The following is a 21,860-nucleotide window of genomic DNA, read 5'->3' as shown; positions in this document are numbered from 1 at the left end:
TTTTTTTTTTTTTTAGCCATAGCTATGGTTACCACGTCTCTCCCCGCCTCCCTCCACCTGCCAAGAAGGCGACTGGCCATTGGCTGCCTGTCACCAAGTAAGCCAGTCATTGGTCACTAGTGAGAACAGGGCGCTCCCCCTTCCCCTGTCTCCCGGGTCTCTTGAGGAGCCCAGGAAGGAGGCTCCGCTAGTGCCGCCGGGCCAGGGGCTGCCGGGACCCGGCTGCGGCAATCGTTAGCGGGTCATGTCGGCCGCCCAGGGCTGGGACAGGAACCGCCGGCGGGGAGGAGGCGCCGCAGGCAGTGGTGGCGGTGGCGGAGGTAGCGGGGCCGGCGGGGGCAGTGGGGGCAGCGGGGGTCGGGGGACTGGCCAGCTGAACCGCTTCGTGCAACTCTCCGGGCGGCCGCACCTGCCAGGTGAGTCGTGGGACAGGGTCCTGACAGGTTGCGGGCGCGCTGGGAAGGCGACTGCTACCTTTTCTTTTCTCCCTGGTTTTCTTTTCCTTGGGAGGAGGAAAGGCAGGCCCCACGCATAGCTGAGGGACTGGGGCATGGAGAAAAGGAAAGGTGTCTTTGAGGTCAGGGAGGGAGCAGGAACACAGCGAAAAGAAGTATTTTTGCTTTGTTGAAAGCTCTGTGCTGGGAGTTGTGTTTTCTTTTCAAAGGAGAGGCCGCTGTTTCATTGACATTCCCAAATGTTTCGCCTATTCTGTTCCCAGTCTCGTCCTCTTCCGCAGTTTGATCTTGTAAAAGAAAGACATTGGCGCCTAGCTGTGAGAAATTATTTTTAAAAGGGTGCTAGATTGAGGAGAGAGGAGGGAAGAGCGTTCCAAAGAGTGATTTTGTAAAAACCACCGCGAGTGTGTAAGAGTTAGGCATTCTGAGACAAGAAAGGAGGAGGAAAGGCGCGGGGTGGGGTAGGGGGGACGCGAGGGGTTGTTGGGATGTGCTTGGGAAACAGAACCAAGAGAATTAGGAAAAACTAGTTAAATTATTAATATTTTGGAATGTCCAGAGCAGAATGGCGAGCGTGATCTGGATTTTAAGGGGAGAAAATGAAGATCAAGAATATACTTAGTGACAAAATTATGCTGCCTCTACTATATAAAAACAGACGATTGAGAATTGAGAAAATGGACCCAATGTGATTATTTACATTTTGGCCTACAGTTTCCTATCCTTGAGTTCAGATGCCTTAAAAAACAAAGACAAATCAAATCGATGTGTGTGTGCAGACGATTTTAAAAAGATACATTTGTAAGTGAAGTGTAGTGGGGGGAAGATAGGGAAGTAAATACTGCACAGAATGTCAAATATTATATTGGGCAAGCTTTTTTCTACCTTGAAGAGAACTATCAGGAATGATGTGTTAATCATTCACCATATTGTTTGTGAATAATGTTGAAGTTGATTTTATCAGTGATGTATTTGTTTAACCGATGAGTTTTGAGAACATGATGGTTTTTGAATTCCTTTTACTACCATGCCTGTACTTCCAAGTAGTCAAAAATTATTTGGTTAATTTGAAGATAACAAAGGAACTTTGCACGTTGAATGAGACAGTCACTTGTTCGTAATGAGGTTATTGATGCATGTTAAAAATGCACATTAACAATTTCTTTGTGCTATTAAATTAACATTGAGGCAGTTTTAAATAGTCAAATATGTAATATACCAGGAGTTGGGTTTGAGGTGATAGTCTCAAACTGGGTATTCTGAAATTGCTAAATACGTGATCTTTAAAAAAAGAAAAAAAGGAGAAATCCTTTTTCTTATCCCAGATTAATAGTGAAAACTTATATTTTTGTGTATTGGCAGATTTGAAGATAAATCTCTTACCAAAGAGTGTTACCAGTTTGCCCTCTACTACTACTTATATTTAAGTCTTTGATCTCAGATTAATTATACCATTGGCTGGATACAGGCATTCCCACGCTCCAAGAACCTGCTTGGTGCACTTCCTCACTGTCACCACGTGATGGCAGTGGAAGCCATGATTTCTGATAAGGGGCTTAGGTGTGGAGCTATTTCTGCATTTCCTTAGCACACAACGCCAAAAACAGCCATTTGTCCAGAGGTAAAGATAAACGTGTTTAAGCTGTAAAAATTCATGTAATGGGGCGATCGGCCTTTTCTTTCTGCTTTCTTTTCCCCTTCACTGGCGCTTCATTCTTCCTTCCCAAGTAGGTGGCCTCTGTCATTTATTCACTATCAGAATCGGGAACATGTGATATCTCAATACATTTGAAATTCTTTTACACCAATTTATTATTTTCCCCAGCATGACATTTTAAGTCTCCCCTCCCCACCCGGATTGAAAGGTTGTATATTGAGGTGTTTAAAAAGATTTTAGGTGCTGGTGAGGGATAGAAATGTCTAGACCCATTTTATGGCTGACCCTGGAGGTTAAATTTTTTTTTCTTTTTTAAGTTTTTGTAACTAACTTTCTATCTCTATGGAACTCTAATCCCATTTTCCTTTTTTCATCTTTCTCTACCAAGACTTCCAGATACCAAGCGTCCAGAACACTTTCTTACTTTTTGCACACCCATTATCCAGTCCCTGGTGAAACAAAACAAAACAACCTGGTCTTCCTGGAGTGTTCTCTCTCTCCTTCAGTGATAGCATCTTTTTCCTTGCAGTTAGGCAAACCTGAAACTTGGGTATCTTCCTTAGATTTTCTTCTCCCTTGCATTTCAGGTGTAATTAATTGCCCAGTTCTGTTTATTTTTCTACTATAACTCCAGTCCATGCTGCCATCATCCCTCACTTAGGTCTCTCGCAGTAGCTTGCTTGCTTGCTTTTTTTTTTTCCCCCCTGCAGTAGCTTTCTGGGTCTTTCTGCTTCACTCTTGCCCTCCAATGCATACAGCACACTCATCTTTTGAAAGCACAAATCTGTTCTGGTCTCTGCTTACAACCTTTTACTAGCTCTTCGTTGCTTTTAGGGTAAGGCAAAAATCTTAAACACCGCCTAAAGGCACTGCATTGTCTAATTCTCGAGTTATTTCTACATCACATGGTTTGCACTTTGATAGTTTTCTGTTTCCTTAGACATATCATGCTCCCTTCTGCCACAGGGCATTTCACATGCTATCTATCATACAAGAACTCTCTTACTCCTCATTCTGTTCCTTTTTTTTCTTTTCCCTTTTAGCTTCTCTTCCATTGGAACTTAGCTCAATCACACTGTGTTTTCAGGAAAGCCTTCTTTGACCTTCTCTGATTTATTCTCTTCTCCCTATACACACTCATAGTGCCTTGTGGTTTTCTTTGGACATACTTATCATTTATGTGTGATTCCTTGATATGCAGGATTTGACACTGGTTTTTTGTTTTTTTTTAAAGATTTTATTTATTTATTTGACAGAGATAGAGACAGCCAGCAAGAGAGGGAACACAAGCAGCAGGAGTGGGAGAGGAAGAAACAGGCTCATAGCGGAGGAGCCTGATGTGGGGCTCGATCCCAGAATGCCGGGATCACGCCCTGAGACGCTTAACCGCTGTGCCACCCAGGCGCCCCAGGATTTGACACTGTTGATATATATACACACACAGTAGCATATATACATGTGTACATATACACACATATACATATACTCAAATTCTATATATAAGCAATTAGTTTCTTGTGAATTTGATTGATTAGTGGGTTTTCAATCCTCTACAGCCCCATTGACTCTGGACAAATGGATAAAATAAAATTCTTATACATAAAAATAGATTAGACTCTGCATTCATGGTGAGAGCACAAGTGGTATTTTGTGAAACCTTGTTTGAGCAGCTTCTTGTCTTTTTGCTGTCTCCTAAAATGCTTCAGTGATTATGTATTTGCCCCATAGACCAATAAATTCATAGCTTGTTGGTCCTGGATTTCTAACTCATAATCTCTACACACTCAGTAAAGAACAGGGAACATTTTTATAGAGTAAGTATGCAGAAATAGAGCTCAGGGACAAGGTGATCATGGGGATAATAGAACCCAAGTTACTACTGTAATTTCACTGTGTGAGTTCGATTAAATACAATGTATTATTTGGGATAACAGTTAACATTGCTGCTAATGAAATCTGAAAAACTGACAAAGAGAAGGAAAAATATAACAACTGGTAAAGGTGGGCAAAAATAGCATGGAAATCTCAATATAAAAATGTGAAATGTGATATATGCTCATGACATGAAACCCAAATAGTACAAAAGACCATATGATAAAAGGCAAGTTTTCTTTCTACCTTTGACCCCAGCTAATTGGCTTCTTTTCCTAAGAAGCAACCAATGATAAATTTAGTTTGTGTGTGTGTGTACGCGCGCGCGTGCGTGTATAGAGAAACAGTAGCCTTTCTTTGTTTGGATGGGCATTTAAAATATTTACGGTCTTCCTGATGTAAATGATGATACAATGAATATCCCTCTATACATTTTTGCATATGAGGGAGTCTGTCTAGGATAAATTCCTAGAAGTGCAATTGCTGGGTCAAAGGCTGTGTAGTATTTAAATTTTGATAGATATTGTCAAATTGCTTTCATAGAGGTTGTACCAGTTTGTGTTTCACTGTTGGTGTTGGAGTGCTGGCCTCCTATACCCTTGGTAATAGAGTGGGTTATCAAACTTTTTTTAAATTGCCAATTTAACAGGTATTTTTTCATCATCTTTTCAATGGATATAAGAACTGTATTTGTTAACTTTATTTATAACATTTGCTTATATTTTTTTATTTACCTGGTTATATTTTTTGTTCATTATTCTGTTTTTTATAGGAACTCTGTTTTAAGGAAACTAGTTATCTTTGATATGTGTTGCAGATATTTTTCAGTTTGTCATTTGGCTTTTGACTTTGTTTCTGGTGTATTTTTTCAGCAGAAATTAAAATTTTTTTGTAGTTGTAATTATCAGTTTTTTTATGGATTTTACTTTTTGCATAAAAAGAAAGTCCTCCCCTGTTTAACTATTATTTCTGATTAAAAGGAAATTTCTTATGTTTTTTCTTGGTACTTTTATAACTTTAAGTTAAATGCACTTATCTATACAAAATATAAATTATGTGAAGTATTAAGGTAGGAATCCAACATTTTCCAGGTGGCTACCAAGTTTATCACAGTATTGAAATACTGTCTATAGGTGTACTAAGTTCTTACATATAATTTGGGGTTCTTACTGGGACTCTTATTCTGTTCCATTGATAAGTTCACCTATTTATACCTTAATGACCTCGTTCTTTGAGTATAGTCCTGTCTTACTGTAGTTCCCAGAGTTTTCCTGGTTATTCTTGCTTGTTTAGCTCCTCTCCCCCATTCTGTTAATATTCTTATTGGTAGATCATTATATTTACGGATTGATTTAGAGATATTTGATGTCTTTTTGAGGTTCAAACTTCTGTTCAGGAGCAGGGAATATATTCATTTCTTCTTGTTCAGGTCTTCTTTCACATCTCTCAGTAACATTTTAAAGCTTTTTCATAAAGACCTTTCACATTTCTTGTTATGTTTAGCCCTTGGTATTTTATCTTTTTTGTTGCTATTGTAAATTGAGTTTCTACTTTTATTGTATCATTTATCTTGTTGTGCCTAGCCACCTTTAGAATTCTAATACTATCTATGATAGTTGCCCAGTTGTTTTTCTAGGGCTTTGCAGTTTAATGATTACATTATTACAAAATAAAGATAATTTTATCTCCTCTTTTCCAATTTTAATACTTACTTCTTTCTTCTGTCAAATTAATTTGGCTAGTACTTTCCAAAAATATTAAACAGTAAGGCAGTAGTGGATCTTTCTCTTATTCCTGACTTCAGTGGCATGTTTTTTGTGCTTTCCTGTTCAGATTAGACCTGACTTTAGATTGAAGTGTACATATTTTATCATGTTAAAGTAGTCCACTATTGCCATTTTATTAAGATTTCTTAATACGGAAGTAAATTTTGGGATGCCTGGGTGGTGCAGTTGTTTGCGTGTCAGACTCTTGGTTTAGGTTGAGGTCCTAATCTCAGGGTCATTAGATTGAGTCCTGTATCCCGCTCCACGCTTAGCAGGGAGTCTGCTTGAGATTCTCTCTCTCTCTCTCCCCCTCCTGCCTATGCTATCTATGAGATAAAGAAATCTTTAAAAAAATGTGGGAATAAATTTTGTCAAAAGCCTTTTCAGCTTCTTTGGAAATTATGTAATTTTAATCCTTTAATCTACTATTGTGATGAATTGTACTAATAGATTTACTATTACTACACCATCCTTGCATTCCTGAATTAGCTCGCTTTGTCACCGTTTATATTATTTTAAATGTGCTGCTGAGTTCTATTTGCTAAACTTTATTTAGAAATTTTGTATCACTCCTCATAAGCTAAATTGCGTTACAGTTTTCTGTGTTTTATCTTTGTTGGGTTATGCCACTTTCATAAAAATTACTTCAGAATTTTCTTTGTTTTTGTTTGTTTTCTTTCTGTCTCTGGCTAAATGGCATTGAAATTAAAGGTTTGGTTAAATTGCCTGTGAAATCTTTGGACCTTGAGTGTTTTGGGGAAAGAGGATCTCTTTGACAGTTATGTCTACTTTTATGATAATTTGCTTACAATGTATCTCTTTGGGGGGAAGCTTTGATAACTTATATCATTTTAGAAAATAATCCATTTCATCCAAGTTTTCAAAATTATTTTGTGTGCAGTTGAGCAAGATACTCTTTCATGATTAAAAACATTTCCTGGGTTTTTTTCTTGATTCTTGGATTTTAGAACCAGCTCTTGGATTTTTTTTTTTTTTTTTTTTGCTCTTGGATTTTTTTAAATTAGTTCTACCGTTTTCTTATTTATTACTTTCTCTTTCATTGTTTTAAATCCTTTGTTTAGCTTTTCTTAAGTTCATTTTTGTGGTTGTTTTTCTATCTTCTCATGTTGAATGCTTAATGTTCTTTTCATTCTTTCTAAGTGTTTAAATTATAAGATTTCTTCCAGGGGCACCTGGGTGGCTCAGTTGATTAAGCGTCTGCCTTTGGCTCAGGTCATGATCCCAGAGTTCCCCGTTTGTGCTCTCTCGCTCTCTCTCAAATAAATAAATAAATGAAAATATTTTTAAAGAATTATTTTTAAAAATTTTCTTCTGAATACTGCTTTAGTTGTGTTCTGTAGGTTACAGGCTTCCTGTTGCATTTATTTTCTTAATATCTTACAATTCCATTTTTTATTTTCTTTAGTACAAGAGTAGTTAATCCTTTTAAACTTTTTCTCAACATTTCCATTTATGTTTTTAATACTTTGAGATATAATTCAAATGTCATACAATTCACCATTTAAATTCACCATTTAAAAACCAGTGGTTTTTACTATAATCAGATATGTACAGTTATTACCACAGTCAATTTTAGATAATTTTCATCACCTCAGAAAGAAACCCCATATCTTTTAGCTATTATTCCCTTATCCTCTTGCTTCCATTCCCCACCCCACCCCCATCTCATCCCTAAGTAACCACTAATTTACCTTTTGCCTCTATAGATTTCCCTATTATGGCCTTTCTCATATGAATGGAATTATGTAGAATATGGTCTTTTGACACTGCCCTTTTTTTTACTTTGCGTAATGTTTTCAAAGTTCACCCATGTTAAAGTGGCAGATAGCAATACTTCATTCCTTTTTATCGCTAAATAATATTCCATTGTATGGATAAACCACATTTTGTTTATCCATTTATCCATTGATGAACAGTTAGACTGTTTCTACTTTTTGGCTTTTAAGAATAATGCTGCTATAAATTACATAGAGGTTTCTATGTGAACATAGGTTTCCATTTCTTTTGGGTATATACCTAGGAGTGAAATTGTTAGGTCATATGATAATTCTGTGCCCTATGTATATTCATTTGAGGAACTGTCAAACTTTTCCAAAGTGGCTGGAATTTTACATTCCTACCACCAGTGTGAGGGTTCCAATTTCATCATGTTCTCTTCAACACTTGTTATTATCTATCTGACTTTTTAATTCTAACCATCTTAGTGTGTATGAGGTGGCATCTCATTCTGGTTTTGATTTGCATTTCCCTAATGACTCATGATGTCAAGTGTTTTCTTGCTTGCTTGCTTGCTTGCTTTGTTTCTCTTCCAACTTTTTTGAGATGTAATTGACATTGAGCATGTTTTCATGTGCTTGTTGACGAATTGTAGGTCTTCTTTGGAGAAATGTCTTTTAGCTACTTTGCCCCATTTTTATTTATTTATTTATTTATTTATTTATTTATTTATTTATTTATATTTTTAAAAGTAAACTCTCCACCCAGTGTGGGGCTCAAACTCATGGACCCGAGATAAAAAATTGCATGCTGTGCTGATTGAGCTAGCCAGGTGCCCCTCCCGCATTTTTAATTGAGTTGTCTTTTTACTATTGAATTTAAGAGTTCTTTACATATCCTAGATACAAGTTCCTTATAAGATACATGATTTGCAAGTATTTTTCATGTTCTGTGCTGTCTTTTCCCTTTCTTAATTGTGTCGTTTGAAGCACAAAAGTTTTAAATTTTGAAGTCCAGTTTATCATATCTAAAATTTTTGTGAAATCCAAGGTCATAAAAACTTACCCCTGTGTTTTTTTTCCTAAGAGTTTTATAGTTTCACTTTTATGTTTATGTCTTTGATTCTTTTTGAGTAAGTTTTTATGTTTGGTGTGGGATAAGGGTTATCTCAGCTGGCTGCCCTATTTTCCCAGGTCCATTTGTTGGAAAGACTGTTCTTTCTCCGTGGAATAGTCTTGGCATTCTTGCCAAAAATCAGTTGACCATTAATATTCAGGTTCACTTCTGGACTCTCCAGTCTATTCTCTTGATCCGTATGTCTATTTGTGTGCCAGTACCACACTGCCTTCCATACTGTTACTTTGTAGCAAGTTTTGAAATCAGAGAGTGTGAGTCCTCCTACTTTATTCTTTTCCAGGATTGTTTGACTATTTTAGGTGCCTTGCAATTCCATATAAATTTGAGAATCTGTCAATTTGTATGAACTCAAGAGATTCTCATAGGGATTTGTGTTGAATCTGTGCATCATTTTGGGGAGTATTACCATCTTAATAATGTTAAGTCTTACAATCCCTGAACATGGGATGTTTTTCATTTATTTAGATCTTTAATTTTTCATGTAAATTTTTAAAAAGTTTTTAAAATTTAAATTCAATTAATTAACATATAATGTATTATTTGCTTCAGGGGTACAGGTCTGTGATTCGTCTTATATAACACCCAGTGCTCATCACAACACATACCCTCCCCAATGTCCATCACCCAGTTACCCCTTCTCCTCATCCCTCCTTCCCCTCCAGCAACCCTCAGTTTGTTTCCTAAGATTAAGAGTCTTCTATGGTTTGTCTCCCTCTCTGATTTCATCTTGTTTCATTTTTTTTTCTTTTCCCCTATGATCCTCAGCCTTGTTTCTTAAATTCCACATATCAATGAGATCATATGATAATTGTCTTTCTCTGATTGAATTATTTCACTTAGCATAATACCCTCTGGTTCCACCCACGTCATTGCAAATGGCAAGATTTCATTTTTTGATGGCTGCATAATATTCCATTGTATATACACACCGCATCTTCTTTATTAATTTATCTGTCGATGGACATCTGCACTCTTTCCATAGTTTGGCTATTGTGGACATTGCTCCTATAAACACTGGGGTGCAGGTGCCCCTTCAGATCACTGCATTCGTATCTTTGGGGTAAATACCCTGTAGTGCAACTGCTGAGTCGTAGGGTAGCTCTATTTTGAACTTTCTGAGGAACCTCCATACTGTTTACCAGAGTGGCTGCACCAGCTTGCATTCCCACCAACAGTGTAGGAGGGTTCCCCTTTCTCTGCATCCTAGCCAGCATCTGTCGTTTACTGACTTGTTAATTTTTTCCATTCTGACTGGTATGAGGTGGTATCTTATTGTGGTTTTGATTTGTATTTCCCTGATGCCAAGTAATGTTGAGCACCTTTTCATGTGTCTGTTGGCCATTTAGATGTCTTCTTTGCAGGAATGTCTGTTCATGACTTCTGCCCATTTCTTGATTGGATTATTTGTTCTTTGGATGTTGAGTTTGATAAGTTCTTTATAGATTTTAGATACTAGCCCTTCATCTGATATGTCATTTGCAAACATCTTCTCCCATTCTGTTGGTTGTCTTTTGGTTTTGTTGACTGTTTCCTTTGCTGTACAGAAGCTTTTTATCTTGATGAAGTCCCAGTAGTTCATTTTTACTCCTGTTTCCCTTGCCTTTGGAGACGATCTTCTTTAATTCTTTTGACAATGTTTTATGGTTTTCAGAGTTCATTTATATCTTGCTTGCCTTTCTCAGTACTGTTGTCCATGTCCTTTACTATGTTTTCAGCAGTGTTTGTACTCCTTTATGCCATGTGCAGTTAAGATTTCATTTCTGTGTTGGTTTTATTTTTTCTTTCCATTTCTTTCCTGCTTCCAGTCTTCTTATATTTCACCTCTTCTGTGGCCTGTCTTCTTTGAGTTAGAATCTCTTAAATCTTTTCTGCCTTTGAAATACCATTAATTTTGGTACAATTTATTGTCTTCTACTTCCTACCACGACCACTATACAAGGAATACAAACTCATTATTAAAATTTGGAAAATATTGAGTGAGAACTTGAAACTAATTCTTGAACTAATTCTACTTAAAGACCACTATATCAACATTTTGATATTTTGCTTTCCTTTTAGTTCTTTATCAGTGAATTATGTTTTATTTAATACTATGTAAGTAATTACGTATGACTAGCAGCAACTTGGGATTCTGTTAAAACTGTTGTATATTTAAATGTTTTACTCATAAACACTCATTTATATTTTCTCTTATTTTATCAGGAAGAATCTGTTTCTCCTAAAATTATTGTATTAATAACCTTTTAGTTTTCTTCTAGCTGATGTATCCTATTTTATTTCTGTCATTCACAGTCAAGCTTTCAGAAAGAATAGACTCTTATTTAATGTCTTTTTTTCCTTTTCAATCTGTTGCAGTCTAACTTCTGCCTCCTTCATTCCACTCAAGTGCACTTGTGAAGGTAACAACTTCTTAATTGCTAAATCCATTAGATATCTCTTAGTTTTCATCCTACCCAACTTCTCTAGATTTTTATTTTGACTACCTCCTGTACTAGAGCCTAGGAATACGTAATAATTAGACAAAGTCTCTGTTCCTGAAGAGCTCTTAGTTATCCTTTTAGCTCTTGAACTTCTCATTAGTTTTCCTTTATCTGCCCCTTAATATTAGTATCTGAGAAGATATGCTTCTTTATTTATTTTCTCTTCCTACTCTTAGATTTTCCCTGGGTGATGTTATTAATCTCCCAACAATGCCTAAATCTGTCTCCAACCCAGACCTATTTTCCTGGTCTATTTGCCAGTGGCTACTAGACACTACCACCCAAGTTACTGAAGAGTATCTTAAATTCAGCATGTCCAAAAATAATTTCATCATCTTTCCTGTCAAACCTGTTCTTCCTTTTTGCTCCTTATCCTGACTAGTTTCATGGCTAATCATCAGTTTAGTGAGTCAAGTTGGAAACCTGAGAATCACAATAGATTCCTTCCGTTTGCTCATTCCTTATCCAGTTAGTCTTAATTTTCTCCTCTTTACCCTAATTCTTCTGTTGGTCCCTTTTTACCTCTCCAACTTTACCATGGGTGTCTTTCATTTTATATTTCAGCTATATTGAAGTATTTGTGGTTAGTAACTTAAATTCTTAGAATAGGATGGAGAGAGAGATTTAAAAGAAAAAACTTACAATTTACTGCAATCCTACACTGTGTCATGATTCCGTACATACCATTTCTTCTTCCTAGAGTTCCGTTCCCCTAATTGTCTTCTAAGACCCACTCAAGTATACTTTATACAGCTTTTTAAAAATTCTCTTTTTTAATACAAATAGGTTACTTTTACGGAGTAGTTACAGTGTATCTGGCCTTGTTCAAGGTGTTTTAGAACCATTGTCTTACTTCTCATAACCTTGTGAGGTAAGTAACTTTTGCATCATCTCTGACGGGGAACTGAGGCTTAGTGAGAAAGTGCATAGCTTGTGCAAAGTTGTATAGCTAATAAATGTCAGAGTTCGGATTCAGACCAGTCTGTTGGACTTCAAAGCCTGTGCTCTCGTGCCTCTTTGTGCCACCACCTTCCTTTGTATATGTATACAAAGGATCACAGGACTTATGTGTGCCGAATTGCAGTTGTTTCTCAACTTAGCTGCTTACTAAGTGTGGGTTCCTTAAAGACAAAAATAATGTCTTGTTCTTTATCATATTCCACAGAGACTTAGAACACTGTCCAGCTTTTAGTAGGCTTTTAGTAAATGTTTATTGAATGAGTAATTATCAGTGTCTGTGGTTATTCATGCAAGAGAGTTATTTTACATTACATAGACTAAATGCTTTTTTTTTTTACACTAAGGAATTTAGCACATACAATTTTTTAAAAGATTTTATGTATTAGAGAGAGAGAGAGGGTGCGCATGCGCACAGGTTGGGGGTGGGAGGGGCAGAGGGAGAGTGAGAAGCGGATTCTCCACTGAGCAGGGAGCCCAGTGCGGGGCTTGATCCCACGACCCTGGGATCATGACCTGACCTGAAGGCAGATGCTTACCGCCTGAGCCACCCAGGTGCCCCAGCTCATACAGTTTTTGTATGGCTTTTCTAAATATTCTTTTCTTCCAAGTACACTTTTATGTTGAATATTATCAGAAATAGTTGTAGCATTCTTCCACTTGTGCCTTTATTCTATCCCCTCCTGCCTATTCAGAAAATTTACATTATTATCACTTCTCTGTCCTGTGTCTTCAACCTTTTTCTTTCCATCATATCATTATTATAGCATTTTGAGCTTTAAGTTTTATCTCTTCTAATCTCTCCTTTTCCTTTTACAGCCAAGTTTGTGAAAGCATTGACTAGAGTTGCTGTCTTCATCACCATATCTCCCCATCATATCTTTGAAGTTGGTTTTGCTAATGTCACAAATGACATGTGTGTTGTCAAATTGAATGAATGTTTTTCAATCTCCATCTTATTCTCGCTTCATTTTATTTTTTTAAGATTTATTTATTTATTTATATGAGAGAAGGCAAGCATGTGAGCAGGGGGAGGGGCAAAGGGAGAGAGGGAGGGAGAGAAGCAGACTCCCTGCTGAGCAGGGAGCCCTACACGGGGCTTGATCCTATGATCCTGAGATCATGACCTGAGCCAAAACCAAGAGTCAGCCGCTTAACTGGCTGAGCCACCCAGGTACCTGTCTCTTCATTTTAAAACATCCTTTTCCCTCAGCTTCCCAGGTATTAGGTCTGGTTTTCTTTTTATGAGTCTGGCCTCTCATACTTAGTCTTCTTTGTCAGCTCTTCCTTTTCTACCAGGCCTTAATGTGAGTTCTCAAGTCTTGATCCTATACCTCCACCCTTCTTTATTTCCACTTAAATTTCAAGTATTCTCTTCCAAATCCTTGGTTTTCAATTTCTAACCATATGCCAGTAAGGAGGGCCACTTGTAACTTCTACCCAAATCTTTCTTGAGGGCCATATACTTGCTTTCTTCATGTCTCCACCTACATGCCTTATACCCCTCGTGTTCAGCATGTCTAAAACTGAATTTGTGACCTTTCTTTATTCTAAAGGTAAAGGGGATCTATTGGACACTTTTAAGCAGGGGAGTAATATGATGTAATTTACATTTTTTAAGATGTTTTTATTTAAATTCCAGTTAGTTAACATACAGTATAATATTAGTTTTAGGTGATTCAGCAATTCCATACATCACCCAGTGCTCATCACAAGTGCCTTCCTTAATCCCCAACCCCTATTTCACGCATCCCCCCACCCACCTCTCTGGTAACCATCCGTTTGTTCTCTATAGGTTAAGAGTCTTTTCTTGGTTTGCCTTTCTCTTTCTTTTTTTTCCCCCTTTGCTTATTTGTTTTGTTTCTTAAATTCCACATATGAGTGAAATCATATGGTATTTGTCTTTTTCTGACTGACTTAACAGCCCAGTGTCCATCAACTGAAGAACGGTTAGAGAAAATGTGTGTGAGCTCAGGTACACACAGACACTGGAATATTACTCAGCCATAAAAAAGAATGAAATCTTGGCATTTGCAACAACATGGATGGAGCTGGAGAGTATTAGGCTAAGCAAAATAAGTCAGTGATTTACATTTTTTAAAGATTTATTTATTGAGAGAGAGCGCATGCATGCACACAAGTGGGGGGAGGGGCAAAGGGAAAGAATCTCAAGCAGACTCCCCACTGAGTCGTGGAGCCCAACATGGGGCTCATCTCATGACCCTGAGATCATGACCCAAGCTGAAATCAAGAGTGGGACACTAAACCAGCTGAGCCACCCAGGTGCACCAGTGACTTACAATTTTTAAAGCTCTCTGTAGCTGCTGGATGAAGAATGGAGTGTGGGAATTGGTAAAAAGTGAAGTATAAAAGCCCTTTAGAAGACTTGCAGTAGTCTCCTCAGGATGATGGCAGCTTGAACTAGGGTACAGTGGTCTAGGCGGGGAGAAGTGATTGAATATGAGATGTATTTTGAAGGTAGTATTAACAGGGTTTACTGTGAGGTATGAAGGAAAGAGAGGACTCAAGATGATTGATATGTTTTTGTCTTGAGCAACTGGATGGATGATGGTGTCATTAAATGAGATGGAATATACTGGAAGGAGCAGGATTGTGGGGGTTCTGTTTTGACTATGTTAAGCATGAGACGCCTATTTGACCTATAAGTGGAGGATATAGGGTAGGCGGGTCTTCATATGTAAATCTAACTCAAGGGAGAGGTAGAGGCTCAGAATAGACATTTTGGAATTACTAGCATACAGATGGTATTTAAAAGCCTCTGGGCTGGATGAGATGACCAAGGAGGATTAAAGAGAAATAAGGGCAAAAGACTATAACTTTGAAGGTGAGAAGGAAAGGAGAAGCAAGGAGAGAAGGTCAGTAAAATAAGAGGAAAACCAGGACTGCTTGATTTCACAGAAGCCAAGAGAAGAGAGTGTTTCAAGAAGGAAGGAGCAGACACCTTGTCCAAGGCTCTAAAATCGTGGACTCTGTAATACTATTATTACAGTACTATAGTTATCGTTGTTGGTAAAGGAGGCTTTTGTGGGCTGGCTTAGGGACCTGTTAACTATTTATAACACAGGAAAAAATACTGTTTCATATCACAAATTGACATAAATTTAGAATTTTGAAATGCAGCCTAATTTTTAATAGCCTCTATATTTTTTAAGGTTCACTTCATTTTTTTTCTCTCTGAACTATTTTTAAGGCCTTTTTAAAAGAAATCTTGAGTGGTTTTGAACCCTCAGATCATTAGATCGTTACTAGTTATCTATACTGGGCAAGCTTTTAGAACACATAAAAGTTAATGCTCAGCTAAATATGCAAATATAGTTTCCTGTTATTGAACTCATCCCATCCTAACCCCTCATATTTTTTCATGAATTTTTAAACTAAATAACACTACATAAATTTGGTAAAAACAAATAGTATACAAAGGAGACAAAAGTCTCCCTTCTGCCCTGGATTCCTACTTCTCTAGACTCTCCCCCGAGGTATCCTCTGTTAGTATTTCTAGTGTATCTTTCCAGAAATAGAGTTTGCATATGTATGCATATAGATACGTGTTAATCTTTATTTTTAAGCAATTAGAGTACAACATAAAGTATTCTTTCTGCACCTATCCTTTTTTTTAACTAAAAATATATTTTGGGGATAGTTCTGTATTACCATATTTAGATTGATCAGATTCTTCTTCATGGCTGAAAGTATTGTGTTATAAGGGTGTACAATAATTTACCATCCGTGCAATAGATATTTAGATTGTTCCTAGTCTTCTACTATTTGAAAACGCTGCTGCAATGCCTAGTGATAAATATTGCCAACTTGTCCATTTAATGTCTGTTTTTAAAGTTTTCTTCAAGTTACAGAACTGAAAACTCACACTTACATTTATCCCTTTATTTTACTCAACTCTCCCATCCAGCTTGTCTGTGAGTCTTTATCCCCATACTAATATTATTAGCTAGGAACTTTTATAAACATAACCCAGAGAGGAGTAAGTACTGTTATTGTTCCCTTTTCACAGAGAAGGAAGCTAAGGCCCAGAGTTGAAAGTCTTGTCTAAGGCCATTAGCTAGCAAGGGACAGAGCCAGGATTTGAAACAAGCAGTGTGGTTATAAAGTCCATGCTCGTAACCCTGTGCTGTGTTCTCTGCTGCCTGTCCTTCCCAGTTCTTTGTGTTACTAATGTAATTCAGGCCTTTACTGCCTTAACCTGGACGTTACTAATAATGTTTTTGTCATTTCTAGTCTTCTTCTCCTATTCTGTATACTGAAACAAGATTAATCTTCCTAAAGCACAACTGTGGTTTTTTAGGATGTTCCTTCCAGATCAAAATCCTTCAGTGGCTTCCTGCTGCATTTAGAATTCAGCCTGATCTCATGCTCTTCCTTTTCATACTGGCTACACTGTCAGTGAATTTACTCCAAGCTTTATCTAAGATACTGTCACTGAGTTGTCTATAAGACTAGATAGTGAAATTAGAAGTATGATGACTAGTAAAAAATGAGACAAATATTCTTTGGAGTTGAACGGAGCTTGAAGCTTGGAGCTTTTTCTTTACTTCCCTTTTTACCCACAGTAGCTCCTGCCATATGGTTTCATCAACAAACTGTCAACTCAATTAATTTGAATCAGATGTGTGATTGTTCAAAAAAATGCCAACCACAAGCATCTTGGTGTCACATAAGACAAATTCCTTAAAACACACACAAACACACAAACCTCATGCACGAATATGGAATTTCTTTCTTTCTTTTTCCCTTTCTTTCTTTCTTTCTTTCTTTCTTTCTTTCTTTCTTTCTTTCTTTCAGATTTTATTTTCGAGAAAGAGAGCAGGGGGAGAGGCAGAGGGAGAAGGAGAGAGAACCTCAAATAGACTCCCCACTGAGTGCAGAACCCAATGTGGGGCTTGATCCCAGGACTCTGAAATCATGACCTGAGCCAAAACCAAGACTAAGCCACCCAGGTGCCCCAGGAATATGGAAGTTGTAATGTGCATTCCAAACTGGGTACTTTAGAAAGACGTAACATATTTAGCTTTAAATACACCTGCATATACAAAACTAAACTTTGAGAAAACCCTTTGGCAAGAAAAATAACTTTTTTTTCCCCAAAGATGTTATTTATTTATTTGACATGACAGAGACAGCCAGTGAGAGAGGGAACAGAAGCAGGGGGAGTGGGAGAGGAAGAAGCAGGCTCCCAGCGGAAGAGCCTGACATGGGGCTCGATCCCCGAACGCTGGGATCACGCCCTGAGCCGAAGGCAGATGCTTAACGACTGCGCCACCCAGGCGCCCCAAGAAAAATAACTTTTTAAAGCTAATTTTTTATGCTTAATTTTGATTTTAAGTATGAAACTTCACTGTGCATTTGTGGAAAAAATGCTACAATGCAAATGTTCTTGTGAAATGGTGTCTTTTGAAATTTTTATTTCTGAGTAAAGAATAGGATTTTGTTTTATTTTTTGGAATGCTGTTATTTTTCCATATAATGCTTCATACATGTATCTTACTGGCAGTCATGTCTACTTTGGCAGTATTAATATCTGATATTTTTTACTTTTGTATTTAAGTTTTTCTTATTGGCTCTCTGCTTGTTACACAATAGGATTGTTACCAGTGTTTCAAAATAGCTTGATTTTAAATGTTGAAGTTATAAAAACAGGTTTAAAAAAATTTATTTGTTAGAGAGAGCGACAGAGAGACAGTGTGTGCGAGCAGGGAGGGGCACAGGGAGAAGGAAAGGGAGAATCCTAAGCAGGCTCCACGCTGAGCACGGAGCCCAACACAGAGCTTGATCTCAGAACCCTGAGGTCATGATTGGAGCTGAAATCAAGAGTCGGACACCCAACTGACTGAGCCTTCCAGGCGCCCCTAGAAGTAGTTTTAAATTAGATAGCAGACATTAAAAATTTGTTATTTGGTGAATATTTTGTTGCTTTTTGCTAGATTTGGTCCAACACAAGCTTTTACTGCCTTTGGTCAAGTCTAGGTATTTTGTTTGAACACACTGCATTTGCCAACAGAAAATGGTGACCCTAGAGAAAAAGTAAGTTCATAAAGAACAGTTGTGTCTTCACTTCAAAATTCATTACTTTTCTAATTTTAATCAGGGAACAGAATCAGTAGCAAAGTAATAAAAGATGTTTCTGAATAGAATTATTTAACTATAGAATTTGTGAATTTCCTTCTGGATGGTTCCTCAGTTGCACTTGCAGAAATTGGGAGGGTTATGTGTTTCTAAAGAGCTACCCATCTTTGGTGGTCCTTAAAGGAGGTAGGTTGCAAAATTTTAGTTCATCAGGCATTGTCACAATGTATTGATTAAACACAAATCTGTTTTTCATATTAGGCTCTTGTATCTACACTCACCAGATACATAGTCTTTCTCTCTCTTTCTCAAGGATGTTTTTGAGGGAGAGAGATCATTCTCTGGGTACTCATTAGAGAGCAGGAAATCCAGAAACAGGAAAGGCCAAGTCATGTACTCTGACTCCCAAGTGGGTTATTACTATACATTTTTATTTTAGTATATTAGGATTCAAATATTTAGTTGTTAGTAAAGAAACTGATTAAGTTATTTTCTAGGGTTGTAGGATGTATGTCATACCATTATTTTAATTTTTTAATTAATTATTTAATTTACATTCTAGTTGACATACATTTCAATATTGGTTTCAGCTCTTTTTTTTTTTTTAAGATTTTTATTTATTTATTTGATAGAGACAGCCAGCGAGAGAGGGAACACAAGCAGGGGGAGTGGGAGAGGAAGAAGCGGGCCCCCAGCGGAGGAGCCTGATGCGGGGCTTGATCCTGGGACTCTGGGATCACACCCTGAGCCAAAGGCAGACGCTTAACGACTGAGCCACCCAGGTGCCCCTCAGCTCATTTTTTTTAAACGAAGTTTTGCTGGAGATAAAAAAAGGTGATATTAAATTAGGAAAAACAGACCCTGTGGCTATGGTTTACATTTTGAGGCAGGTGCATTGACACAGATACACAGAGTACCAGTGCAGGCAGTTGTTTGGTTTTTTAAATCTTAAACACAGAAAATGTCTTATAAGCAGTAAAAAATATATATATATATTTTTTAAATCAACTTTTAATTTTTTTCCTTTTTCCCCCCTTCTAAAACTTTTTAGAACCATAAAAAGTTAAAATTGAAAAAGACCTTAGAAGTTACACTATCTTCTATCCAATATGGGAATGCTTCCCACAATAGCTCTAATCTTTTTAAAAAATCTCTATTTTAATGTTTTGGTTGTTTTTTTTTTTTTAAGTAAACTCTATGTACAATGTGGAGCTTGAACTCACGACCCCAAGATTAAGAGTTGCATGCTCTATCAACTGAGCCAGCCAGGCGCCCCTTCATCTCTATTTTAAAGAGGTCTGCTTATTTTGACCTCTTAGATTAATGGACTGCCCACTATGTTGTGGAGAAAGCTGTCAGATTATTTGTTGACTCTAATTATTACAAAGACTTGCCTTATATTCAGTTGCAAATTCTATGACTTTTTCCCAGTTCTGTCTTCTTCTGGAATATGGAATAAATCTATTCCTTCTTCCATTTAACCACCCTTTGGAAAACATTTATAACATTCTGTGTCTGAATTCTTTTTTGCTTTTTAACCTGGAGTTTACAATTTAACCTGGAGTCTGTGGCTGGTCCTTAGGGAATTATGTCATATGTAAAATTGTGAGTAAAAATGTGCATTTTTCTGGGAAGAGAGCCAGTAATTTTTATTAGTCTCAATAGAACCTCATTTCCCACCAAAATTAATATGCCAGACCTACCTGGATGGACCTGGTAATCTGCTTTTTGGTTTTGTTTTTACTCTTATTGTTTTTAATAAGTTTGCAATGAGCCAGCTAGTCCAGCACCTCAAGAACTATTGCTCTAGGTTATTTCCGAGATTCTCGGAGCATTTCTGATTCCTTTGAGAGTTGTAGAATTTTTAGAGCTTTAGAGACCATCTCGTATACATACAGTTTATGGTATATTTATAGTTAATTCTTTCTATCAAAAGATTAAGCTGATCCAAAAGGGTGAGGTTTTTATTTAAAAATGTATTTCAAAGTCTTGGCAGCCATTCATAAACATTAAGAATGTGGTGGTGCTATTTTAAATCAGAAGTGTTCCCAAGATTTTTTTTTGTTAGAGTTAATATTTTGATCTAACACAGGTTTATGAATTGTGCTTTTTTATTAATTTTTAATCTATAAAATTTTTAGCCTGTTCTGTTTTTACGAATCCTAAGGAAAGACGTATGGCTTAGCATTCAGTCATTTATGAACACTGGTTTCAATATCCTATCTAGCTTTTGGAACAGTTTGAGCCTAGTACAACCCCTGTACCTACTCCCCTTCCCCAAAGACAAAACTCCTCAACCAGCAAGGCTTTTTTTTTCTTCAGTAAAGTAATACTTGGATAACTAATAATGTAAAGCAAATGACAAAGAGCCTCTTAAGATTTGAAGATGTCTCTCAATGTGCTATGATTACTTCACTTTTATAGAAGTCTATGTATATATGATAGACATACTTTTTGCTACAAATGTCAGAGGAGTAAAGTCAGGAGAGACAAGAGACTAACGTGAAAGAAAACAGAAAAATGAAGTGCCGCAGGGAAAATGAACGTGTTTTAATAAACAACAGAAATGGTGAGCAACAGAGATGGCAAGAACCAGCATTTTCACTTGCCATTTATTCCTCTCGTAGTGTTGGTTTATAAACAGAGATACATATGAAAACAATGTTTTAAATAAAAAGGGGCGCCTGGCTGGCTCAATTGGTAGAACGTGTGACTCTTGATCTTGGGGTCCAGAGTTCAGGCCCCATGTTGGGTGTAGAGATTACTTAAATAAATAAAACTTTAAAAAAAATCTTATAAAAAAAGAATGTTTTGAATAAATAGATAAATAAGTAAATGGTGTAAAGACAGGCAGTACAACATATCTGATATCTGGGGGACATATAGCTGCTTTTGCCGCAATATTACAACTCCCCTGGGGCACCTGGGTGGCACAGTCCATTAAGGATCTGACTCTTGGTTTCAGCTCAGGTCATGATCTCACGGTCCAGGGGTTGAGCCCCTCCTCGGCTCCATGCTTAGTGGGTTGTCTGCTTGAGATTCTCTCCCTCCCTCTGCTCTTCCCACTCGTGCTTGATCTCTCTCCCTCTCAAATAAATAAATAAATAAATAAATAAATAAATCTTTAAAAAAAATATATTTTAAGCCAGTAAGTAATAAATAGCTGTTCACACCCTTAAAAGAATCAGACTGCTTGTTTCATACAGTTTCATACATAACCATTTTGACTCCTAAAAACCTAAGGGATGGGAAATACTAGTTAGTTCAGTCATTAAAGTGACTTACTGTAGTTTTTACCTTAATAAGGTGGCAATATGATGGTATAATGGGAGAGAATACCTGAGTCGTGGGAGAGAATACCTGAGTCTTGGGAGAGGAGAGCAATTTCTTTGGGGGTTTGGGAGAATGTACCTTTAGTTGAGAATCATTGCCTTAATATTCATTCATTCATTCATTCATTCAACAAGTATTTATCAAGTGCTCTATTAGACACATTTCTCAGGTATTGAATTGAATTATGACTGAAAGCATTAATATAGAGTGGTTAAGAGTGATTTCGAACTAGGGGCACCTGGCTGGCTCAGTTGGAAGCTATTCGACACTCGATCTCAGGGTTGTGAGTTTGGGCCCCACATTGGGTGTAAAGATTACTTAAATAATAAAACTTAAAAAAATATTTAAAGAGTGATTTGGATCTAAA

The 21,860-nt window shown here is 37.1% G+C and overlaps 1 protein-coding gene across 2 annotated transcripts in view; it reads left to right on the top strand.

The window, feature by feature from the left end:
* The first annotated feature begins 229 nt into the window (after positions 1-229).
* KLHDC10 (kelch domain containing 10) overlaps positions 230-21,860 on the top strand; it is a 59,442-nt gene continuing 37,811 nt past the window's right edge. For both annotated transcript variants that reach the window (XM_040643999.1, XM_040644000.1), the window contains exon 1: positions 230-416. In XM_040643999.1, coding sequence (XP_040499933.1) covers positions 245-416 — 172 coding nt within the window. In that variant the 5' untranslated portion in view covers positions 230-244. The remainder of the gene's footprint in view (positions 417-21,860) is intronic.

Source organism: Ursus maritimus, unplaced genomic scaffold (assembly GCF_017311325.1).
Source record: "Ursus maritimus isolate PB19 unplaced genomic scaffold, ASM1731132v1 scaffold_3, whole genome shotgun sequence".
In the NCBI taxonomy this organism is placed as follows: domain Eukaryota; kingdom Metazoa; phylum Chordata; class Mammalia; order Carnivora; family Ursidae; genus Ursus; species Ursus maritimus.
This window is presented reverse-complemented; position numbering and strand designations above follow the sequence as displayed.